The sequence below is a fragment of the Tauraco erythrolophus genome, chromosome 1 (genome assembly GCF_009769465.1).
Source record: "Tauraco erythrolophus isolate bTauEry1 chromosome 1, bTauEry1.pri, whole genome shotgun sequence".
Taxonomy (NCBI): domain Eukaryota; kingdom Metazoa; phylum Chordata; class Aves; order Musophagiformes; family Musophagidae; genus Tauraco; species Tauraco erythrolophus.
Genome location: NC_141465.1, coordinates 118,697,610 through 118,719,914, shown reverse-complemented (window position 1 = coordinate 118,719,914; position 22,305 = coordinate 118,697,610). Strand labels below are relative to the sequence as shown.

The 22,305-nt window shown below is 44.4% G+C and overlaps 2 protein-coding genes across 2 annotated transcripts in view; both read left to right on the top strand.

Annotated features, from left to right (window-relative positions):
• CUL5 (cullin 5) overlaps positions 1 to 1,931 on the top strand; it is a 37,410-nt gene extending 35,479 nt beyond the window's left edge. The window contains exon 20 of the transcript XR_015222609.1: positions 1,913 to 1,931. The gene's annotated coding sequence lies outside the window, so the exon portion shown is untranslated. The remainder of the gene's footprint in view (positions 1 to 1,912) is intronic.
• A 2,318-nt stretch (positions 1,932 to 4,249) lies between these two features.
• Positions 4,250 to 21,163, top strand: ACAT1 (acetyl-CoA acetyltransferase 1). Its single transcript, XM_086621758.1, has 12 exons — positions 4,250 to 4,309; positions 6,330 to 6,377; positions 9,517 to 9,634; positions 10,592 to 10,687; positions 11,997 to 12,097; positions 14,564 to 14,707; positions 16,570 to 16,720; positions 17,281 to 17,376; positions 18,196 to 18,309; positions 18,709 to 18,773; positions 19,361 to 19,518; positions 20,853 to 21,163. Exons 1-12 carry the CDS (start codon positions 4,250 to 4,252, stop codon positions 20,971 to 20,973), a joined length of 1,272 nt encoding a protein of 423 aa, XP_086477884.1. The 3' UTR covers positions 20,974 to 21,163.
• The last annotated feature ends 1,142 nt before the right edge of the window (positions 21,164 to 22,305 follow it).

Genomic DNA, 22,305 nt, shown 5'->3' with positions numbered 1-22,305 from the left:
TGAAGGAAATTACCACACCTCCTGCATTTTTTGTAGCACGCGTCTGGAACTTACTTCAAGCTTAGGTAAATATGCAGGATTTATTGCACCAAACAGGTACTCTAGAAGCGCCCCCCTGGCCCAGGTGCCATTCAGCCATTGATTCTGAAGGAACGGAGATGTGAAACAGAACTACTGGCCAAGATGTGTCCCCCAGCGTTACAGCCAGCTTCGGTGCCAGGGAACTGGTGGGTTGCCGGCGGCTTTTGACTAGCTTCCACATCAAATGGTATGAAGGAAACCAAATTGTCATGGAGCTGGGGAGGCTAGGGCTTCAGCTGGGAGAGGAGAATTCAAATGTGGATGTGACTGAGCTTTATGAAAGCAGAAAGGCAGAGTAAGGCAGAACTATTTTCACAGAATCCTGTAACATCAGCACTAGGGCTACTTCATAAAACCAGGAGATTGGTTTAAAACACTAAAAGAGAACTTGTTCCAGGCAAAGGTGAGGCTGCAGATCACGGTCTCAGCAGGTTCAAAGAGGGTTAGACAAATGCATGGGTAACAGGTCCATAAATAGATAATAGAGGCAAGGATAGAGCCCCTAACGTCACTAAACAGCAAAGGTGGATGCTGGGGAAGTCTAGAGACAGTGCCCTGGCTCTTCTGCTCAGCCTCAAGCAGTGGTTGTAGGGGGTGCTAGTCTGCTACAGTCCCTATTGAGCTCTCCTTTAAGTATCTTAAACATGAATTATCCTGAAAAAATGAATTATCCTGAGGAAAAGGGCTAAAGAGAGAAGGGGACAATAAATACAAAGAAATTAAAAAGCAACCAATTGACCAGAGGAAGTAACAAGTGCAGGATGGGAAGAAGGAGAATTGTGAGGAGGACCAAAAATTAACTTAAAACATAGGGAGCACCCAACAGAACACCCTCGTCAGTGTCCACCCTCTCCCGAAGGTGTCTAAGCAACCCCTGGCCACTGCCTCATGGGAAGGGACACAGATCCCCCAGGCAAATGCGTTTCTTCCCTTCTCCCCCTCTCGCTTCCTCCTGCCAGTGGTGTGAATGGGCGCTTGGCCAGGGCTAGGAGGTGACTGGCCAGGGCTAGGAGGTGGCTGGCAAGGGCATCCTGCCACTGGTGTGGGGTCAGGACAGGGAGGGTGTAGGTAAGCAGGGATGGGGGAAAGTGCAGCCCAAACCACTGGGAGAGAGACTGCGCCAAAGTGTGTCCCAGGGCACACGTGCGCACGAGGAAATGCTGGCTGCGATGGATTATTGGTTTACCTGTTAAAGGAGTTCTTAAGTTTAGGAGGTTTGTGTCCTGAAATATCTTAACTCTCAGGATGGGACATTTCTTTTTTCTTCACCTAGCTTCTGTATGCACCAGAGTTCTGATGCAGCTCCAGACTAACTTTTAAACTAGTGTTATTTCAAGAATGTCTGTCATCTTGTTGGAGACTTGAAGTTGCAGAACAATTAAATAATTACAGTGCTATGTTGTATCTTTTAAATTCCCACAGAGGTAATACTTATGTCGTTGCAAACTGGTAGATTACCCGAGAACCTTGCTTGCCCTTCAGGCCAGGGATGTGATACTCTGTATGTTACAATACTCATATTTCAGCAATGTGCTAACCAGAAGACCGTCATCCATCAAGGAGTTGACGACCCACGTACCAGTTAACCTGAGAAGACACAGGTTGTGTTACAGCACAGGCTCTGCTGTGCTATGGTGTGGGTGCAGCTTGGCTGCCTGTCCTGTGCTGTGCTGTGGGTGTCCCCCAGCCACAGAAAATACTGAGCCAGCTAATTGTAACGAAGGAACCCATAGGAGCTCCCTCCTGGTGTTGGCAATTACACTGCCTGCATGTTGTCTTCATCTCAAAGCAGAGCGGCGTGTTCTCATGTCAACTTCCTTTTGTTTTACAGTACGAATGATGACCAGAATTGTTTTCTTCTCAGAAGATCCTACAAGAGCTCTAAAGACCAAAACACGGGAGAACCACTCCACAGATGGGAGAGGCCGTGCCCTGACGGGAGGTGTGCCTGGTGCTGCACAGCTTGAGGTTCCCAGCATCTGAAGGGAGGTAAGATTATCTGCACTGTCCTCTTTATTCCTTCTCCTGTGAGCTCCAGTAAAGGGCCTGTTAATCACTGTTGTCTGGGAGTCCAAGTGCCTTTCTGGCTGGGACGATATGAACGCGAGTCCTGGTGCATTAGCAGGCTGTATCTCAGAAAAAGGGCCTTCTACTGCAGGAGTAAAGGCTAAGTTAAGTAAAATTTTCTGGGGTTTTTTTGTTCTGCATGTTTTTGGCATTATGTATTTCTGAAAAATATTCACATCCAACCAAGCAGATATCTTTCCTATACAGCACATGCATATTTTCAGGGTAAAATTTCCAGTTCTTCCTGAGTCAATATTTGTCAGTTCCTGTGTTATCTCTGGTTTGTACTTGCAAGGCTCTAAATTAAAGGTCTACATTAGGTTGGTTAAACTGAAAATATCAGCTACCATCACTCAAGGAAGCAAAGGAGTGCAAATGCTTGCTTCATCTATGCCAGTCCCAATCAGCCTCTTACCACATCTGGACAATCTTTAGATGTATATGAAAAGCAAGAAGTGTTTTATTTTTGAGACCAAACAGATAGAAAAGTGAAATCGTCTCTCAAAGGGAAATGAATCAGATGTAGAAAAGAAAATCAACTGAAGCAGTTTTCATGAATGTTAGTTTTAGAATGTGAAGAGAAAATAATAATAATAAATAAATTTAAAAAAAAAACCACAAAAAAAAACAAAACCAAAAACAGTTGGGATAGCAAGTGGATGGCAACTAGTTGTTGAGATACTCTTGCTTTCCAAGTGCTATATCCAAAGCATGTTTCTTGGCATTTATTCTGGAAGGAAAGGTGCAAGTAAATGCTGCCTTACCTGGCTTGTAAACATCAACTCCAGGGAACGTGGGTTACTGTAACAGATGCTATGCTACCTTCTTCAGGAATTAAAAAAGTGACTGACAAGAAAGTAAGCAAGACTGATCAGAAACAGATACAGAACTGCTTGTCCTAGACGGTGTGCTGCAACACAATTCACAGAGAATGTCTCTTTGTCTTTTGAGCCTGTTCTTTTGAGATATAAAGCTCAAGACCAGGAAGGACTACACTTTTCTTAGCCTAGCTCCACGCATGTTTGAGAGACAGAGTGGAGAGAGGCACTGTCAGGCAGGCAGACAGACAGGTGTAGAGATTTAATACTGGCCTTCATCTAGAAATCCAGATTTAGAGGCAGAGAACATGAGGGGGGAACGTAAAGTGCAGGCAAGACTGGAACCAGTAAGGGCATGCTGAGATTGAGCTGGGGTCGAGCAGGTACCGACCTCTCTGTAAAGGCAGCTGTGGAGATGGTTCTCAGCCAGGTTTGAATTCTGATGTAACGCTTTTAGATGTGTATGTCCAGGCTAGGCAGGAAGGAGTTTAAGGGGAATTAAGATGCTGGCTTTTGTGAAAACAGCAGGCAGCTGCAGAACAAGGGCGTGCCAGACGCAGAGTGCCCCAAACTCAGAAATATTTCAGCGTTTGCGTCCCGCAGACCTTGCAACTGCGCAGGTATTTTTCTGATACGGATTCCACGTGGGGATAAACTTCTGTGTAGCTTTAATTTGCTTCTTTCAGCTGGACACTGTGAAGGGAGGGCCGGGCGAGGGGCTGGGCGGAGGATCGGCGGGGCGCAGCCTCAGCGCAGCTTTCCCCTTCCCGCTGGAGGAGAGGAGACAGCCTCGGGAGCTGCTTCTCGCCGCAAGGATCTTCCACGCCCTCCTCGTACCGTTCTTTATCCCGCACGGAACCCAAGTCTGGCCGCCCCGCGCCCGGCGCCGTCCCTGGGCAGCCCCTTCCCGCTCCTCGGGGCGGCCTGCGCTGCTGCCGCGCCCCGAGCGACGGCACCGCCGACTGCAGAAACGCGCCTGTCCCTGCGGAAAGGGTTCCCAGAGAGGGCCGAGGCTCCGGGAAGGCGGCAGCACGCACACCCACCACATGGCTCGGGGCTGCAGAGCCGCCCGCCCTCAGCGCCGTGCGGAGCGGGCACCGCCCTGCCCCGGCTCGGCCCCGCTGACGCTGCGGCCCGCCTTCCAGCCCAGCCAATGGCAGGGATGGGTTTGGCACCGCCCTCAGCCCCAGGACCAATGGGAGCCGGGGAGGGGGCGGGGCGGCGTCGTCTATAGGCCGAGGTGGGGGCGGTGGTGAAGGTGACGGGGGGCGGCCGGCGGGAGTATGGCGGCGGCGGCGGCAGCGATGCTGGGCTGGCGGCGCCCGGCCGCGCAGCTGCTGCGGGTGAGGCGGGCGACGCGCGATGCGGGCCGCGGCCCTTCCCCTCTTCCTCCCTCTCCCTTTGCAGCCCCGGCCCCTCCGTGGGGCCCAGACCGTCTCGGCCAAGGTCACACCCGCGTCTGTGGAGGGGAAGGCAGCGCCCCTCTCACCTCACCCCTGCGGCGCTGCGCGGCGGGAGGGAGGGAGCCCGCCCCCGGCCCGGGATGGGGCTGAGCGGAGGGAGCGGGTCCCGGGCCGGAGGAGCGGGGTCTGGGCGGGCCGCGCCGCCCCGGAGCCACCTGGCCGGCGAAGGGCGGCTCCTCCCGCCGCGGCAACGCCGCGCTGGGCCCGGCGGGACCTTTAGCCGCGATCTTGAGAGCGGCGTTTTCCATTGCCTCGGCAGCGCCGGGCAGGGCCGGCCCCCGGCGCCGCAGCTCGTTCCTTCGCCAGTCGTTGCCCTGCGGAGCCCCCGTGCTCCTCCGCTACCCGCTCCAGCGGTGCGGATGCGTCGCAGCTGCCAAAGGCTGTCTCTGTCCAGGGCCCGGAGCGGCATCAGGAGGGCGAATGTCCTGCCTGGATGTGCGTGAGGTGGGTTCGTCAGGGAGGCAGCTGGGAGGTGAGGTACCGAGCGCCCCTGCCCGAGAAGCCTCCGTGCCCGGCTGCGGTGGGGCACTGCGGACCTTACCGAGGGAGCGCCGGGCCAGGCAGGAGCGCTGGGCGTCCTGGCGCTGGCACGGAGAGCTCTGCCAGGAGGAGAAGGGTAGGGAAAGCGTCTGCACTGTGCTGGGCTGCGTCCCTATTGCCGTATGCAACGCCGAAGGTTGTGTTTTACCAGCCGTAGAATTGTTTTGTTTGTGTTTTTGTTTTTTTGTTTTGTTTTGGTTTTTTTTTTTTTTAAAAAAAAGTCTGTGACTGATACAGAGCACGAACACTACTAGCAGGTGCCAGTTACACTTAGAAGACTCTTGTCTGGTTTGTCTAGTTTACTACAGAGGTGAACTTCAGGTGTTGTCCAGTAAGGCCATGTTAGTTCGCTACTACTTTTTTTGGCGCTAACCTTTGAAAGCCCTGTTATTAAAGCCTTGCAGGGATGTAATGATGTAATTCGTTTTCAGGGAGAAGTTTAATTTAAAACTTTCTGCTGGCTATTACAACCTGAGCTGGGAAAAAAGAAAAAAGAACTAATTGAAAAGTAGTAGGGAAAAATCTATCTTTTGTAAGTTGAAGGTTGTTAAATGAAGAGAGAAACAGACTAAATTTTCATTGTGGACACAATACCAGAAGGCATCCTTTGATTTATAAAATTGATGGTAGTTTTGTGGTGTCCTCAAGTAGTTATTTATAATTGGTATTTATTTAGCTGTAATTCAGTAATGACCAGAAGTTTCCAGTGTGCTGAAATGTTTTCTAAGGAAATGGCTAAGAAAGTGGTTTAAACCACTAATTGAAAGATCATTCTGTTAATATATGAAACAATACCTACAGATGTATTTTTGTGTCTTTGTACTGCTTAATTAGATGAAGCTAGTAGCTGGTGGATTAACCTGCTCAGGTGATACCTTTTTCTTGGTTTTGTTTTGTTATCATCTTCTGTTGTCGCATTCTGAATTCATTATCCTCATTTTTGTTCATGAAATGTCCATGAAATGAAGCTGTAGATGCAAACTGCCGCTGTTTAAAAAGCAGTGAGGTTAATGGTAGGAATGGATGAACCAAAGTCCAGAGAAGCAGGCAGAGGGACTAGTAAACTTTTTGAAGATGGCACCACTTGTTGCCTGGTTTAGACATATGACTTGGCCAAAATGAATTGGCTTTTGTTTTTAAAAGGGTATCTGTTTATTTTTCAGAAAATACTTTATCACAGATGTTATAGTGAGACTGTGTACTAGACTATGCTTTTTTTAAAAGGCATGTTATGATTTTTAATTTTTTTCAGTGTTTCTTAGATATTATTTTTAAAAATAATGGTGAAGATGGTACACTACTGAAACGTCATGGCATTGGCTTTCTTGATATGAAATTCTGATGACTTTCTTATTTTCAGGCTTTGAGGTATTCAAGCCGTGACTATGCATCACAGCGTACTTTAAATGTAAGTATAAAGCAGCATTTGACTGCAATGAATTGCTGTTTGAAAATTGTTTCTTAATCACTGAAGTTTTTTAAAAAGTTATCACAAAAAAATCTTCATGGAAGACAATGTTGACTTGTGCCCAAGTCACACTTAACTGCAAAATCTGGAATAAAAGTCAGATTTCCTTTTTTATTTTGCATGACTGATTGTTAGGTAGTGTGAGACAAAATTGTTTAGAAAGGTGTCACCTAACTTAAGCTTAATACAACTATCTACTCGTTGGAAAATACAGCTGGTGCCAACTAATTGCTTTGAGGTTATTTGTGTGTTCTCCTGCAACTCGTTGGTACAACATAAAAGATAAAGACAAGTGTGTTACTGTTGCTGAAGTCAATCATGATGAAGGGGTTACAGAAACACGCCTTCTTAGTTTTAAAAAAGGGTTTTTTTGGGTTAATTTTTTTCCAGTGTTTTCTTCGCTTGTCTCTCTAAATAAAGAACTCATGGTGAGACCTTGTGAATCTTTGTGTCTAACTTCCACTGAAACCAGCACAGTTGGAGCTATTCACTGCTGCTTCTCCATAGGTGTCCGGGGCAGCCAGAGGTCTGAAATGTGCATCTTTCTGGTGCCAGGTCCTCATGCTGCTCTCACAGGGTTAGCAGGTAGCCATGTTGATGTAGCACTAAAGCGAAAGGGCAAAATAAGAGTAAATCCATTTTGAGGGGCTGATTGGTGTAGAACTGAATGTCGTACCACGTCTTAAACTACTGCTTAGGCATTATGCTGGGACTTGGGCTTTTGAACGTCTCCAAGGGTGGTGGAGACTCCGCAACTTCTCTGGGCAGCCTGTTCCAGTGTTCAGTCACACTTGGAGTGAAAAAGTCTGTCTTGATGTTCAGACGGAACCTCCTGTGTGACAGTTTGTGTCCATTGCCTCTGGTCCTGTTACTGGACTCCATGAAAAGAGCCTGGCTCCGTCCCTTTTGCACCCTCCCTTCAGGTATTAATATACATGGACGCGGTGGCCCTGAGCCTTGTCTTCCCCTGGCTGAACAGTCCCAGCTCTCTCAGCCTTTCCTTGTATCTCAGATTCTCCTGTCCCTTTATCATCTTCATGGCCCTTTGTTGGACTCCCTCCAGCATGTCCATGTCTCTTTTGTACTGAGGACTCCAGAATGGGACACAGCACTCCAGGTGTGGCCTCACCAGGGCTGAGTAGAGGGGAAGGATCACCTCCCTTCACCAGCTGGCAATTTCTTGCCTAATGCAGCCCAGGATGCCATCAGCCTTCTTTGCTGCAAGGGCCTGTTGCTGGCTCATGTTTAACCTGATGTCCACCAGGACCTGCAGGTCCTTTTCTTCCAAGCTGCTTCCCAGCTGGGTGTCCTCCAGCATGTACTGGTGCCTAGGGTTATTTCTCCCCAAGTGTAGAACTTTTTACTGCTCCCTGATGAGCTTCATGAGGTTCATGTCAGCCCATTTCTCCTACCTGTTGAGGTCCCTCTGGACCGCAGCATGACCCTCTGGTGTATCAGCCACTCCTCCTGGTTGGGTGTCACCAGCAAACCTGCAAAGGGTACGCTCTGCCTCATCATCCAGTTCATTAATGAATGTGTTAAACAGGGCTGGGCCCAGTATTGATCCCTGGGGAGGAACACTGCTGGTTACTGGCCTCCAACAAGACGTCATGCCACCGATCAGCATCCCCTGGGCCTGGCCATTCAGCCAGTTTTGTGTCCACCTCACTGTCTGCTTATCCAGCCCATATTTCATTAGCTTCTGAATGAGGGTGTTATGGGAGACAGTGTTGAAAGCCTTACTGTAGTCTAGGCAGACAATGTCCCATGCTGTCTTCTCATCTACCTGGAGTCATTTCGCTGTAGAAGGTTATCGGGTTGGTTGAGCCTGACTTCCCCTTGATGAATCTATGCTGATGACTCCTGATGGTTTTCTTCTCGTTCATGTTCCTGGAAATGGTTTCCAGGATTAGTTGTTTCATCGCCTTCCCAGGGACTGGGGTGAGGCTGACTGGCCTGTAGTTCCCTGGGTCCTCCTCCTTGCCCTCCTTGAAGATAGGAGTGATGCTTGCTTTCCTCCAGTCTTCAGGCACCTCTCACAATTGCTGTGACCATTTCAAGATTATTGAAAGTGACCATACAAAACCATCAGCCAGCTTCCTCAGCACTTGTGGGTGCATCCAAGCAGGGCCCTTGGATTTATGCGTGTCCAATTTGCTTAAGTATTCCTTGACCTGGTCGTCTTCCATCAAAGCGACATCATCCTTGCTCCAGCTTTCTCCCTGGTCTCTGGGGCCTGGGATTCCTGAAAGCCAGTCATACTAGTGAAGACTGAGGCAAAGAAGACGTTCAATACCTCAGCCTTTTCCATGTCCTGTGTCACCAGGTCCCTGCCCTATTCAGCAGCAGGCCCGCGTTTTCCCTGGATTTCCTTTTGCTTCCTAGGTGCTTATGGAAGCCCTTCTTGTTGCCTTTGACATTGGTTGCCAAATTCAATTCCAATGGGGCTTTGGCTTTCGTAATCTTATCCCTGCATGCTTGGGACAGTGTCTCACAGGTTCCTTGTCCATGCTTCCACCTTCTGTATGCTTCCTATTTGTGTGTGAGTTCTGGTCATCCATGCAGACTACCTGGCATTTTTACTTGACTTCCTGCTTGTTGGAATGGACTGCTCTTGAACTTGAAGAAGGTAACCCTTGAGTACTAACGAGCTTGCTTCAATCTCTCCTCTCTCCAGGGCCTTGGGACTCTTTCAAGCGCCATCCCTTCCAAGGCTGAGCTCAGTGCACTCCAGCTGTTCTCTAACATAAAGGGGCAACTCCTCCTCCTTGTCTTCTTGGCCTGTCCTTCCTAAAGAGTCCGTGTCCCTCCGTGACAGCACTGCAGCCATGGGAGCCAGCCCACCACAGCTCCATGATCCCAAGATTGTAGTCCTGTAACTGTATGCCAGTGTCCTTATGTTTATTCCCCATGCTGCATGCATTAATAAACATTATTTTAGTGCTGTGAAACCCTGGCAGGATAAAAGGGAAGCTGTGACATGAAAGAAAGAGTAAAAGTGGATAAATTTAAAAAATAGTGATGTGTGTGTGTGTAGGTGAAAGAGACTGTGACTTTTACTCCATGCTTCTCCTTTTAGGAGGTGGTGATAGCGAGTGCTGTGAGGACACCGATGGGATCTTTCCAAGGATCTCTTTCATCCTTGCCAGCCACTAAACTTGGTTCCATTGCAATTAAGGGAGCAATTGACAGAGCAGGTAAATGTAAATATTTTTTTTTCTGTGACAAAGCAAACTTCAAGTGGCTCAGAACAGTATCAGTCTGTGTCTTGTTTTTAAATTGCTTGGTAAACAGAAGGTCCTGGGTTTTTTCCTCCTGTAACCCTCTTAAGTCTCTAGACACAAATGATATTTATTTAAAATTCACTTTTGGGCTTTGTTTCAATCTAAATTAAGTGAAGTGCTGCTTCTAGGAGCAGAATACTACTTGGAGATATCTGTGCTAATCCAAGTCTGGTTGAAGATGCTAATTGTTTGTCTGAGGTGGGGTTGTACAATGTACCTGAGCTGATGCAGAGGCTGCCTGCTGCTGGAAGCAGTGGCCCTTCCTTTCCCTGCCTGTTTCTGACATGGGCACTTATGCTTGTAGGACACCTTTGTGAATCTATTCATGGATTCAAATCGGAAAGGCTTTCTGGGGGTAGAGGAGGGTTAATTTTTTCCAGATTCAGCTTCTTGAAACAGTATATTACAAGAACTTGAACACTAGGGCTGTTGCAAGAGATGCAGTGGGAGAGCAGGCCTCTTCTGTCTGGTGGCAGCGAGCGGTGGCCTTGGCCCTGTCAAACAAACAAAGCTGCTTCTTTAGATGTAATCGTGGCAGGTGGAAAGTTTTGTGCATTTAACCATCCATGGACATTGAGCTTCTCAGGTGACTAGCGAGACCTGGAAATGTTTGCTTTAGTTAGCTAAACCTGTCCTGCAGGATAACAAAGGAATTCTCTTCTGTGGGGGTCACCAGTTCACCATGTTCAGTGAATATAAGAGTAGATATCTGGGATGCACCCAACAGGGGCCTGTGTGCTGCTTTCAGCACACAGGTTGGACATGGCATGTTTCATCATTTTTGATAGGAAACTTCAACAGGAAGGTTTGTAAAAGGGAGTTACATCTTCCCTGCAAAGAATCCTGAATTGAAACAACTCTGTTTTGTAGGTATCCCTGCAGAAGAAGTGAAAGAAGTGTATATGGGTAATGTCTTGCAGGCTGGACAAGGACAAGCTCCAGCAAGACAAGCAGTCCTGGGCGCAGGTATTAATTCACTTGATTCTGGGGTGAAAGGTTTTCTGTCTGCAGACAGCGGAGATTACTGAGCCAGGAGTTAAAGCAGGGTGGTGCGCAGCCTTTTGTTAAGACAGTCTGCGTATGCTTCTTTCCCTGTGAAGGGTGCGTGTTTTACTCACGTCAGCCGGCCTAATTGTGCGTCCTCAGGAGTCGGTTTTCATACGCGCGATGGACGTTGCTGCCTACGGTGTTTGCAGAGCCTGGAGAAGATGATACTGGAGACCAGGCTGCTCCTTCCAGCGCACTTTATGCTAATGATGGATGCTGCTCTTTGAATCTTTCATGAAACAGAATTTTTTTCTTCACAGTGTCATGGCTCTTAAGCCTTATCGGATAAGGGATCAGTGAGTTTCCATGAGCTGCAGATTTGAGCATGTCGTTACACTCATGTTCCCATGGAGTCTGGAGCTCTCACTAGAAGGATTCACCTGATAACGTTAACTGCAGCACAACTGTTATTGGGGTGCAGGAATGATGTTCTTCTCTTTTTTGCTGTGAGGATGGGATTCCATACCTTAGCGTGACTCTAGGGAAGTCTGTGGGTCAGGAAAGAACTGGATACTTCCTGAGCTCTGTCTGTCTACTTTTTGAAAGAGAAGGAGGTGCCTCCATCTGAGGCAAAGGGATGAATACGGCTCTTTTCTTTCCCTTGGCTCATTTCCCCATCTCACTGCTGGTACGGGAGTGACGTGCTGGTAGCTGAGCCATAATGCTAGAGATCACATCTGGGGTAGGGGCAGTGATGCAATGGTCTTGGGCCCAGCTGCCCCCAGCGGAGCCCGAAGGCGTTGCCGTGAATGCTCAGGAGCAATAACTCAGTAACAACCACGTTAATGACAGGCACCGCGCACTTTTGGTCTTGTTCAGTACTGCCTGTGTTTAGAGTCCTATACTTCTGGAGCGTCTTGTTGCCAGTTGCTAAATTCTACAGCTTGTTTTTGCCTTTTCAATCTTGAAAGCTTCTTAGAGGCAGGAATCACTAGGGTGTCAGGAGGAGGAATAGTTCTGGAGTCACTTCCCTGATCTTCTGTCTCTCATTCTTCATTTGCTTGCTCCCTAATCACAAGTCTGTTGTGTGAAGGGGAGAAACAAGAGTCTCCAAGAAGGACAGTAACTAGGGGTGAGGGTAGATAAATTGCCCTGGCAGGCTGAACAGTGCAAGCTGGGCACCCTGGGCTTAGATGAAAATTGGTCACATATGGAATATTGCTGAAACACCAATAGTGTTAGTCCACCCTTTAAATAACAGAGTTTTCATGCAACTTCTTTGGCCCAGGTCTGCCAATCTGCACTCCTACCACAACTGTCAATAAAGTCTGCGCTTCAGGAATGAAATCGATCATGATGGCAGCACAAAGCCTGATGTGTGGGAGTCAGGTATGTGAATTTTAGTGCTGTTTTGTGGAAAAAGCACCCAGCTGATGTTGTAGATCCTGTCCTGCTAATGACTGTGCTTTGGCTTGGGATAATAAAGCTAATTAGTGAGGGTTTGTTTGGCTTATGCAAGCTTAATTTTATAGTCACTTAAGTGTGTTTTGGTTTGAAACAGAAAAAAATAGTAAATATTATAGTTAGGAAATTGTCAGATGTAATTCTATTGCTGAGCAAATAAGGTGGATTTTTTTTTTTTATATTTACATCTCCCTACTGCTTTTCCTCCACCTCACTTCCCGCTCTAACCACAAAATAATTAAGGGAATTTTCAACCTTTCTGATTTGAAATTTTGAAGAAATTTTCGTAGACTTAGGTTTTACTGAAACACGTTTAATCTTGGCTTTCAGACAATTTTGACACTTAAATGAATTAAATATAAATATTAAAGCAATGTTGTTTCCAAGTGCATTAAAGATGTTTTAGGCTTTTGTATTGTTTTGGAAGTGGAATCTATTATTGCTGAATGCGCATTTTCATTGAAGAGCGCTCGATGGAGGGGAATTGCTCCTCTCTGTCACTGTGTTCTAAGATTCTCTATATGATGAGGGAAAAATAGTATCACTTAATGGGAGGATGGGAGAACACACCATCTTCAGAAAAGTGTTAAATACTGCCCAGCAAAGAGTATGGGAGAAGTGTGAATGTGAAGAGAAGCCTTTCAATTTTGCTTTTAATTCCATATTCAAAAGCATTTTGGCAATGTCTGCTCTTTGAGGTGAAAATACTGTCAGTTCAATAGATGTTTTTGGTTTACCAAGTAAATGTCGCGTAAGTGAGAAATGTACTTACTGTTCTTTTCTGTGTGTGTGTGTTTAGAACAAAAGTGAAGTACTTACGTTTGGTTATCCCTTCTGTGAAAACAGCAGTGTAGCTGTGTTGAGCAACTACTTATGGCTTTGGCCTTGCCCTGCTGAGAAGGGCACTTTGTTGAGTGCCTGCTGAAGTCAGTGGAAGTCTTGTCACTGGACTTTGAGCCAGGCCCAGCACATCTGCGTGAACAGCGACACTTGGGTTTGGTAATTTAGGTCCAATGACTTTGTGAGCGTGGTTGTGCATTTGATTAGTTTGAGAGATACAGGCCAGGAGCTCTGAAAAGAACTGGAGCTTGTAGCTGAACTGATCACATGTGCTGTGCTGCCACTCTCAGCAAAAACAAGAGACTTGGCCAGTTTAGTCTCTAAGAGTTATAAATTGTGGTGGATTTTGGTATTTGTTTTTCCTGGAAGTCAGTGATGGTTCCCAGTGGAACCCAGTCAGTGATTGTTCCAGTCAGTGTACGTCATCATGTAAACAATTGTATTAACTCTGTCTCCAACTCTTTCACTTTATGGAATGGAAATGCCAGAGGCTCTTGTTGCTCTGATCTGTTGCTGCTTCCATCTCTTTCAACTGCCTTTCTGATTTATCTGCCTTTCCAGTTTGTCTCCAGCCTTCTTTCTTTATTACTTCATGTCACTGTTCCTGGATCTAGTTTATAATCTATTCTGAACCAAACCATTATTTCTCTGAGTCTTAATTTAAAGAAAGAAAAAAATATTTCATCTTTTTCTTATTGCTGTTTTGATGTAAAATCTTTTTGCATTTGTAGTAACAGCACTATTGAACTCTCAAAGACTCGCACTGCTGTGCTTGTATTTTTCTTAAATTAATCCGTATCTCGGATACGGCATTAAACACAACTTTGTCTATTCTTCACATCGTGAGATGCTAGGAATTTTGGGGGTATAGCCTGATGAACAGTAGGTGTACTTATGGTCCTTATGGCTTTGCTGTCTGTAGGTTTTCTGTTTGTTTGCCTTGTCTCAGCTTGAAAAGTGTACTGATTTAAAAATGCCCATAACGATTCAGCTTAATTCCAGTTCAGTAATCACTAATGTCGCCTTTTTTTGCTGGCCTTTTCAGATGATAAAACCATATTATAAGTCACCTCTCTTTACATAGTAAGATGAAACAGTATTATGCAAAACTGCAGGTACTTGTAAGTCTCTGTCTTTTCTTATTGGTCTCTGAGATTCTGACTGTTGCTTGTTCCGTAAGGATATGGAGCTGCTAATGAAGAACAAAAATGAAAAATTTACATAAAAGGAAACTGTTTAAAGTAAAATTTATAAATTGATCTCGGAAGATTTCGAAGTAAAAGTGCAAGAGACTGACACGACTCATGCAGCTTTCTAAAATGACATAGGAGACAGAAGTCCAGTTGTTCTGTCAGGGTGAATTAACCGTCTTCAGCTGTTGTTCCTGCTATTTGCTTTTTAAATGCATAAAGATATTTTTTTCCTTTTTCTCTAAGACTCCTCAGAAATATAAAGCATTCACGCTTAAGCTTTTGCTAATATTTGTTCCTACAGGAAGTCACAGAGGACACACTGCATTATTAGTAATTTTAACTTGTTTCCTTTGAGTAGGATGTAATGGTTGCTGGTGGAATGGAGAGCATGTCTAATGTTCCCTACACGATGGGAAGAGGATCAACACCTTATGGAGGAGTAAAGCTGGAAGATCTGATAGTAAAAGATGGGCTTACAGATGCTTATAATCATATCCATATGGTAAATATTCCTGCACAGTGCAGAAGTACCAACTGTAGACCTGATGCAGCTTTGAGGAGCTTGCTTATAGTTACTACAAAACGGCTGCATCTGGCAAACCTAGAAATGAGGAGTAACATGAATGGAGGAGGAAGGAGTCTTCTCCTTCCTCTTCTTCCTTCAGGCTGCCCAGGGAGGTGGTTGAGTCCCCATCCCTGGATGTGTTTAAGAATAGGGTGGATGATCTACTTAACGATATGGTTTAATGGGGATTAGGGATGGTTGGACTCGATGATCTCTAAGATCTTTTCCAACCTAGAAATCTATGAATCTGTTTCCAGGCTTCCTCTGGTAACTCTAATGGAGGGGTTAGACAGAGGACCAAAACAGAATAGCAAATTGTGTGTTAATGTTTATCTGTCTCTGATTGAAGTCTGAATAGCCTAGAGCAGGGATTTAAAAAATAAAAATTCTGCCACTGATAGATTGCTGTTGCTCTGTCTGTGGGTGAGAGCAGTCAAGTTACCTGGTGTCTCTGAGGTTCAGCAGGCTCTTGTGGTTATTGTCCCTCCCCCAATGTACATACCTCATATCTTCTGTCGGAAGGTTTAAGTCAGCTGATGTGCTTACTCATCAGCACCGTAACTTAGATTGGACAAACAACTGCAAACTTCAGATGGGTTTGGAAAACAAATGATAACAGAAGATAGTGAAGAACAAGCACCAGGGAAGAACAGTTTGAAAAGAGAATGACTACTTCCAGCTTATGAGTATTTCTGGCCTTTGCCTGTGGTCATTCACCACTGTAGGGCGTTATTGATTGATCAGTTAGCGTTCTTGCTGCTGTACAGGAAAACATCTCTTGTAACACACAAAGTTTTAGTAGATTGGGATAAAATTTCAGAACCTTTGGTCTTTATTATAGCCGCTGTAGGTTGCTCGGAAAACCCTAATGGTCTGTGTGACCTCGTCCATGAGGCCCATCCATCCGGTGGCTTTAGGAACTTACTCTTGTCTATGTTTTGGCAATCGAGTGAGTCGCTGGTGCTATGAAGACTTTAAATTCTTTAACTGCAGAGGAGTGAACTTGTTTGTTTGAAGAACCGGAGGAACATGGTGCTAAAGGGTTTTGTGTTGATTCATTGATTTTTTCTGCAGAAATGAGAGGTAGAACAAAACCTGTTTAAGCACAAATCTTTCAGGTTGACTAAATGAGTATCCTTTATTTTTCGGTTTTGTCACCAGGAATTTAGACAGTGTTGCTAATGAATTATGATTGTATAATTATGGTTATGATTGACCTATATATAAAATGATTTTATTGTTTCATTCTACTTATTTCACTCCAGTTATTAGGCAAAATATTATTTTCCATTATTATTATTTTCCATTATACATCCAGTTATTAGGATGTATATATACATCCTTTCTTTGGAACAGTTTTTAGAGTATCAGATCCCGAAGGCTAAGTAAGCCCTGTGTGTTGACCTGTTCTTGTAACCTTTGGAATAGGCAAGCTAGTAACGGAACAAAAACACTAGTAAGATGATGTGAACATACTGTTCCGTGGCTGAACGGTGATCTTCAGTCTCTGAAGATGTCAGCTCTAAGCACTTAAAAACCTACATGCAACAGTAATTTTTAAACTTGAAAAAAAGCCTTGTAAGGAAGCTTCCTTCATGGCTTTAAAAACCTGGATCCAGAAAATATTTGCTAAATCTGAAGTTCATATTCCAAAACCAGAAGTTAGTGTTTGATCGTGGCTGCGTAAATTAGAAATGGACACCAAATATTAGTGGCATTCAATTCTGGAAATCTGCTGGTTCATTCAATTACATTTCTACTTCCTATCTCCAGAAATAATGTGCCTGGTTTTCTCCAAGGGCAACTGTGCTGAGAATACTGCGAAGAAGTTTACCATTTCAAGAGAGGAACAAGACACTTACGCCATAGGCTCTTACACAAAGAGCAAAGAAGCCTGGGATTCAGGAGTACTGAACAACGAAATCGTTCCTGTCACTATTTCCAAAAAAGGTATTATGGGAAGGCATGATACAATGAATTGTGTTTCTCACTGAAAGCTGCAACATTATCTGTGTTCAGTGCAAACTGCCTTGTTTAAACACGCAGAGCTTGGGAAAGCTCGTTTTAGATTAGCCAGGAGTTTTCTGTTGTGCAGACTTTCTGGTGAACAGCAGTCAGGGACCTGTCACCTGTTTTTAATTCTTCTTTCTTTAACGTTACATTCCATATCTTCTTCCTTTTTTACCTAAGTGGAGACTAGCTGTTGAATTTAGCTAGTATGGCTTGAGGACATCTCTGTTTTAATTTCCTTATTAATTGCCTTAAAGATATGTTCTTTGTCCCTTTTGTTCAGCCACCAGGAAGTATAAATGGATTTGCTGTGAATAAGTTGGATTAAGGAATTTTATTTTTTTTTCTGTTTTTGTAAGCACATTTCTTGACGTGTGTTTTACATATGTTTACATTTTTTTACTGAAGCAAGTTGTTTAAATAAGGCAGCGTTGAATCAAATTACTGTTAGAATGTCTTAAGAATGGACTATAAAATACTAAACCAAATCTGAATTTCAGGAAAGCCAGATGTAGAAGTGAAAGAAGATGAAGAATACAAACGTGTTGATTTTAGTAAAGTTCCAAAGCTGAAAGCTGTTTTTCAGAAAGAAAATGGTAAATATTGTTAAATTAACTGCTTAATTTTCTACCAAGTGCAAGGATACTCTGGTGTAGGGAAGAGCACTGTTCGCAAGAGGCTGAGAGCCCAACAGTAGCCCATTAACTTTTAAACATCTGCCGAGATGAAGAAAGATGCTTCACAGCAGCATGAACTGGCTTGGGTTAAAAGGTATATTGTCCAGGAGCCCTAAACCGGTGAAAACCTCTGGTTTGGGCATTTGCTTTTACAAGACTGAAACAGCTGGGTTTCAGTGGAGCTGCTGCCTTGGTCTGCACCACACGTAAGCTCTTGTTTCAGTGGGAGCTGGAGTGCCTTTATGTAGTTCCCTGTTACTTCCCCGAATCTGTAACTGATAAATCCTTCTGGCTAAATCGAAGTTGCCACTCGCTCACAACCCTTCTTGAGCTGGAATTCTCTGTTAATGTCAGCAATGCAGCTGGCATGGACTAAACCACCACTTGCATAAGGATACGAATACAAGTGATTTTACTTGTTTAATCAAACTGATTTAAAAAAAAACAAACCCTCAGTGTTAGTTAACTCAGTGCAACAGGTATCGCCATATTGTCGGGGTCATGTTCAAGGGCGTAAAGTAAAAAAAAAAAAAAAAATCATTAATGGGATATATGTGAGTTGTATCACAGTTTCCTCATTGTTTAAATGATGCTTCAAGGCCAGGTTGGACGAGGCTTTGGGCAACCTGGTGTAGTGGAGGGTTTCCCTGCCCATGGCAGGGGGGTTGGAACTAGATGATCCTTTGAGGTCCCTTCCAACCCAAACCATTCCATGATTCTATGCGTTACTTTTTCCAGGAACAGTTACAGCTGCTAACGCCAGCACTCTGAATGATGGAGCAGCTGCTGTGGTGCTGATGACTACAGAGGCAGCCAAGAGACTGAAAGTCAAACCATTGGCACGGATAGTAGGTAAGATTTTTCTTTCCTTATCTTTGAGTACAGTCCTGGAAAATAACTCCCATAGTATGTGCTCAGACTGAGAGTCCTGTTTGGCCAGTTACCTGACATTCATGGGACAGAAAAGGTGAGCCCTGAGGCATTATGGCTCATTACAGTCCTTGAAATTTCACGTGTTGTACCAGCAGGCTTTGATCATAAACAGTGTTTTCTGTAGGGAATAACACTAAAAATATGACAGCGTTATTCTCTGGCTCACTTAAGGCACTGAACTTAGATGTATCGATGCAATGGACTGTTACATTTGGAATTTTTCTGTCTTGGCTGGGCTTGCTGCTTGCACGAATAAAAGTCACAAACGGTAAAAAGAAAAGGTTTTTAAATATCTCTTGTGATTTTTTTTTTTTACAGCATTTGCAGATGCTGCTGTTGATCCCATTGACTTCCCAATTGCACCTGCACATGCTATTCCCAAGGTAGGAATAAAACTGAGTGATCTTTGAAAAACAAGAGAATTCCCTAGCATGTGATCACCCCTCAGTGAATCACCCCTCAGTGGATCTTCCTGTAATTAGGATAGAAATTATAATTATGTCATAAATAGAAAGAACACCTGTTTTTCAGAGGATCAAGGCTAGAATACAGACTTTCAGAGTAACAAATTTCTCACACCTATTTTGAAAGAGAATATTGATTTATACTGCTTTCCCCAACTTTGGGCTTGTTTACCCTTTGGAAGCTTTGCAGCGAGGATGGCTAAAAGGCAAAATAAACACAGTTACACAAGTTCAGACGAGTTCAAAAAGGAGCTGAGGGCAAGTGCAGGCGTGAGGCGATACTGTATCAGCCTAAAGGTACTTACTGGAGCAGCGGTCTTGGTGTAAGCGTGACCAAAACGTATTCTTGGCGCAGGGTTCTCTCAGCTCCTGTGCTTCAGTACCTCGGTTCTGCTTTTTCCATCTGACAAAGAGGTTCCAAAGTGTGAACTTGAAACTGACTATGGGCAGCCTGAGTCACCGACTTCAAAATAAGTAATAGTAATTATTTTTATCATTATTTCTAGATTCTAAGTGAGACAGGCCTGAAAAAAGAAGATATTGCAATGTGGGAAATCAACGAAGCTTTCAGTGTTGTGGTGCTGGCCAATATTAAAATGCTGGGTATCGATCCACAAAAAGTGAATATTAACGGAGGTGCTGTCTCTCTGGGACATCCAATAGGGTAAGCAGAATAAGCACTGGGTGTTGTTCTGCACGGAGGCACTGGTTTCTAGGCACACTGCTAACACGTTTACTTTCATTCTCAAATTTAATGTAAGTAGAAAGGGTCATAGAAATTTGCTATCAAGTACATAGTGAATAATCATAGTCAACAGCAACTTAATTCAGGTGTTACATTTCAGGGAGCCTTGGAAAGAGCACGATCCCATTTTTCTCTTCACAGTTAGCTATCACCTACTTTTATAAAGAGCTTGCTTGTTACCACAGCTATATGGATTAACGAAGTATTAAAACCAAATCACTATGAACATGACAGAGTAAACAGTAATAATCAAGTAGTTAAGCTAATGAAATTTACAGGTAAACTCAGGAACTAATGGCAAACGATATGGGACAGGGACTTTTACTTTTCTTACATGAGCAAAGTGAAATTCCGGGTCTTGTCAAAATATTTTTGGCAGTGAATCCCGAAGTCTCCAAGCCTCTAATGCAGCAGGCAGGGAAAGTCTGGGAGATGTTGGTGAGTCTTTTGTTTGAAGTTCTGTCCTCTAGCGAGAGGAGTCAGATCACCTGCAGTGTTCCCCAGCAGCTGTAACTTACTCATGACTGAAGTATATCCCATTAATCATCCCTAAGAGTGATCACGCTGCACGGTTCAGGTCTATGAGGGAAAACACGTTTCAAAGCATCTAAGTAAACAGATGTGGAGTAACCACGTTGTACATCAGGGACAAGCAGAACCACTTCATGGTTCATAAAAAGCTCTAATCAAGGCATAATCCCGCAAGACATGCGGACATCTCCTTGCAGTATCCGCTGCTTCTGATCAGGGACTATGAGTTCCGTTGTCTTAAAAGTAAATTTCGTCAGTCTAATGACAGAATTTCAACGTCTGATTTTGCTCATTAGGTGGATCAAAGTAACATACTGCAGTATATAAAGCTGTAAGCAAAGAAGAAACTGTTTGAAATTAATTGTTAGTATCAATTTGGTTTTCCTGGTAATTTGTTACCTTGAAAGAACTTTGCTCCATGTAGAGATACCTTGTAATATACCGACTGGCTTAGGGGTGATCTTCAGAAGAACTTTAGATAATGGAGTTTCTGTTTGTGTATCTATAACAGTCTTTGTTTGTTAAGTACTGAAGCTAGAAAAAAACCCAAACCTCTACTGCATCTAAATGTAGATGAAAGGGTTGGTTTGGTCTTTTTGCTGGTGGGTTGGTGGGTTTTTCCCCTCCAGTGATTCGGTACTATGGTTCTGTCAACGATCCTGCGTGGGTCAAATTAAGAATTTCCTTTGAACTAAACTATATACATTTTTTCTTTTATTTAGAATGTCTGGAGCAAGAATCGTTGTTCACATGGCCCACGTGTTGAAACAAGGACAATACGGTCTCGCAGGAATTTGCAATGGAGGAGGAGGTGCTTCTGCAATACTGATAGAGAAGCTGTAGGCCCCAGTAGCGTTGGGAGCAAAGCCTTAAACACTCCCATCAAAACGATGAGTCGTACTTGTTACATCTTATTTATCGATAAGTGGATGAATTCCTTAACTGCTATTGTGAAATCTTTTAAACCACCATTGATTACTGGTACAGACAACTGGGCTTTTATTACTTTGACTCAGTGCGAGTTTTTATACAGTACAAGTAAAAAACGTCAAATTCTGAAAAGGTCTCGAGACCTGACAATAAAGAATGTTTGCTAACTGCGGCTCCTCTGTCACTGACCTACGGTTTCTCAAGTACCACCGAAAATGAATTCTCTTGGGGACTCACGTGGTGCTTCTACTAGAAGCAGCCAGTTTCTGGTATTTTTGTTGCTTGATTTCCCTAACTGCTAAGTGATTTTCAAGGAAAAAGTCACTTCACTCAAAGGCTGGTTTTCTGCTGTTGTGCTCCTTGAAGCCAGGTCAAATACAAAACAGGAGCACTGCTGTAGCACTGCCTCACCCGGCCTTGGGGCGCAGTATCACAGCAAACTAGAAGAGATGGTGGCACAACTTCACACAACGTACCACCGCGACCTCAAAATGCTGCTGCGCCTTTTTTGTTCCTCTGAACCTCTGTGACGCACAGTTCTGTCGATAGGCTTTTAGGTGGAGGTGGATTCAGGACGGGAAGAGCACAGTTACCCTCTGCCCAATAACTGGCTATGCTCTTGAATTCACAGTTAAGTCATCAGGAGTACGGGGTTAAGCATTCCTACTGCAGGTATGGGAAGACAGGAAAATACTTTCCTGGAATGAAGCTTGTTCAAGACTTCATTGAGAAGTTTATCCAGTTTCTTCAGCAGGTGTTTTACCAGAGGGCAAAAATTGGCTCTTTCACCAGTATAAAGCCTATTCCCACCTCACCCTTTTAATAGGGGACAAGCATCAAACAATTGCAAGTTTCTTAGCAGTTGCCCTAAATCCCAGCTTTCTTATCATCTTTACCCACTGATTGGCCTTACATTTTCCTCTGTAAAGTAGGAGGAATAAATACTTTGACTGGGACATAGTGGGATCTGTTTTTTTTCTGGGAAGGAACGTACTTGTAGAGATAGCAAATGAAGAGTGGGGTTTAAATGCGACATACTAAGAAAATTAACCTTCATTGATGCTCTGACACTTGTTCTTCTGAAAATTATTTGCCCTACGACAGCAAATGGAACAGAAGATGCTTCTTCCTTTGAAAGTGTAATTGAACTGATAATTCACATCTTCAGTATACCAGACCCTCTGAATTGAAAAAGGAAAGACTATGGTGGATGTTGGCTGTCCCATGAAAGAGCTACACTGTGTC

Coding starts and splice junctions, on each gene's coding strand:
- ACAT1 (XM_086621758.1), top strand. CDS start 4,250: ATGGCGGCGGCGGCGGCAGCGATGCTGGGCTGGCGGCGCCCGGCCGCG. Junction 9,635..10,591: donor GGGAGCAATTGACAGAGCAG/GTAAATGTAAAT, acceptor TCTGTTTTGTAG/GTATCCCTGCAGAAGAAGTG. Junction 17,377..18,195: donor TGTTTTTCAGAAAGAAAATG/GTAAATATTGTT, acceptor TACTTTTTCCAG/GAACAGTTACAGCTGCTAAC.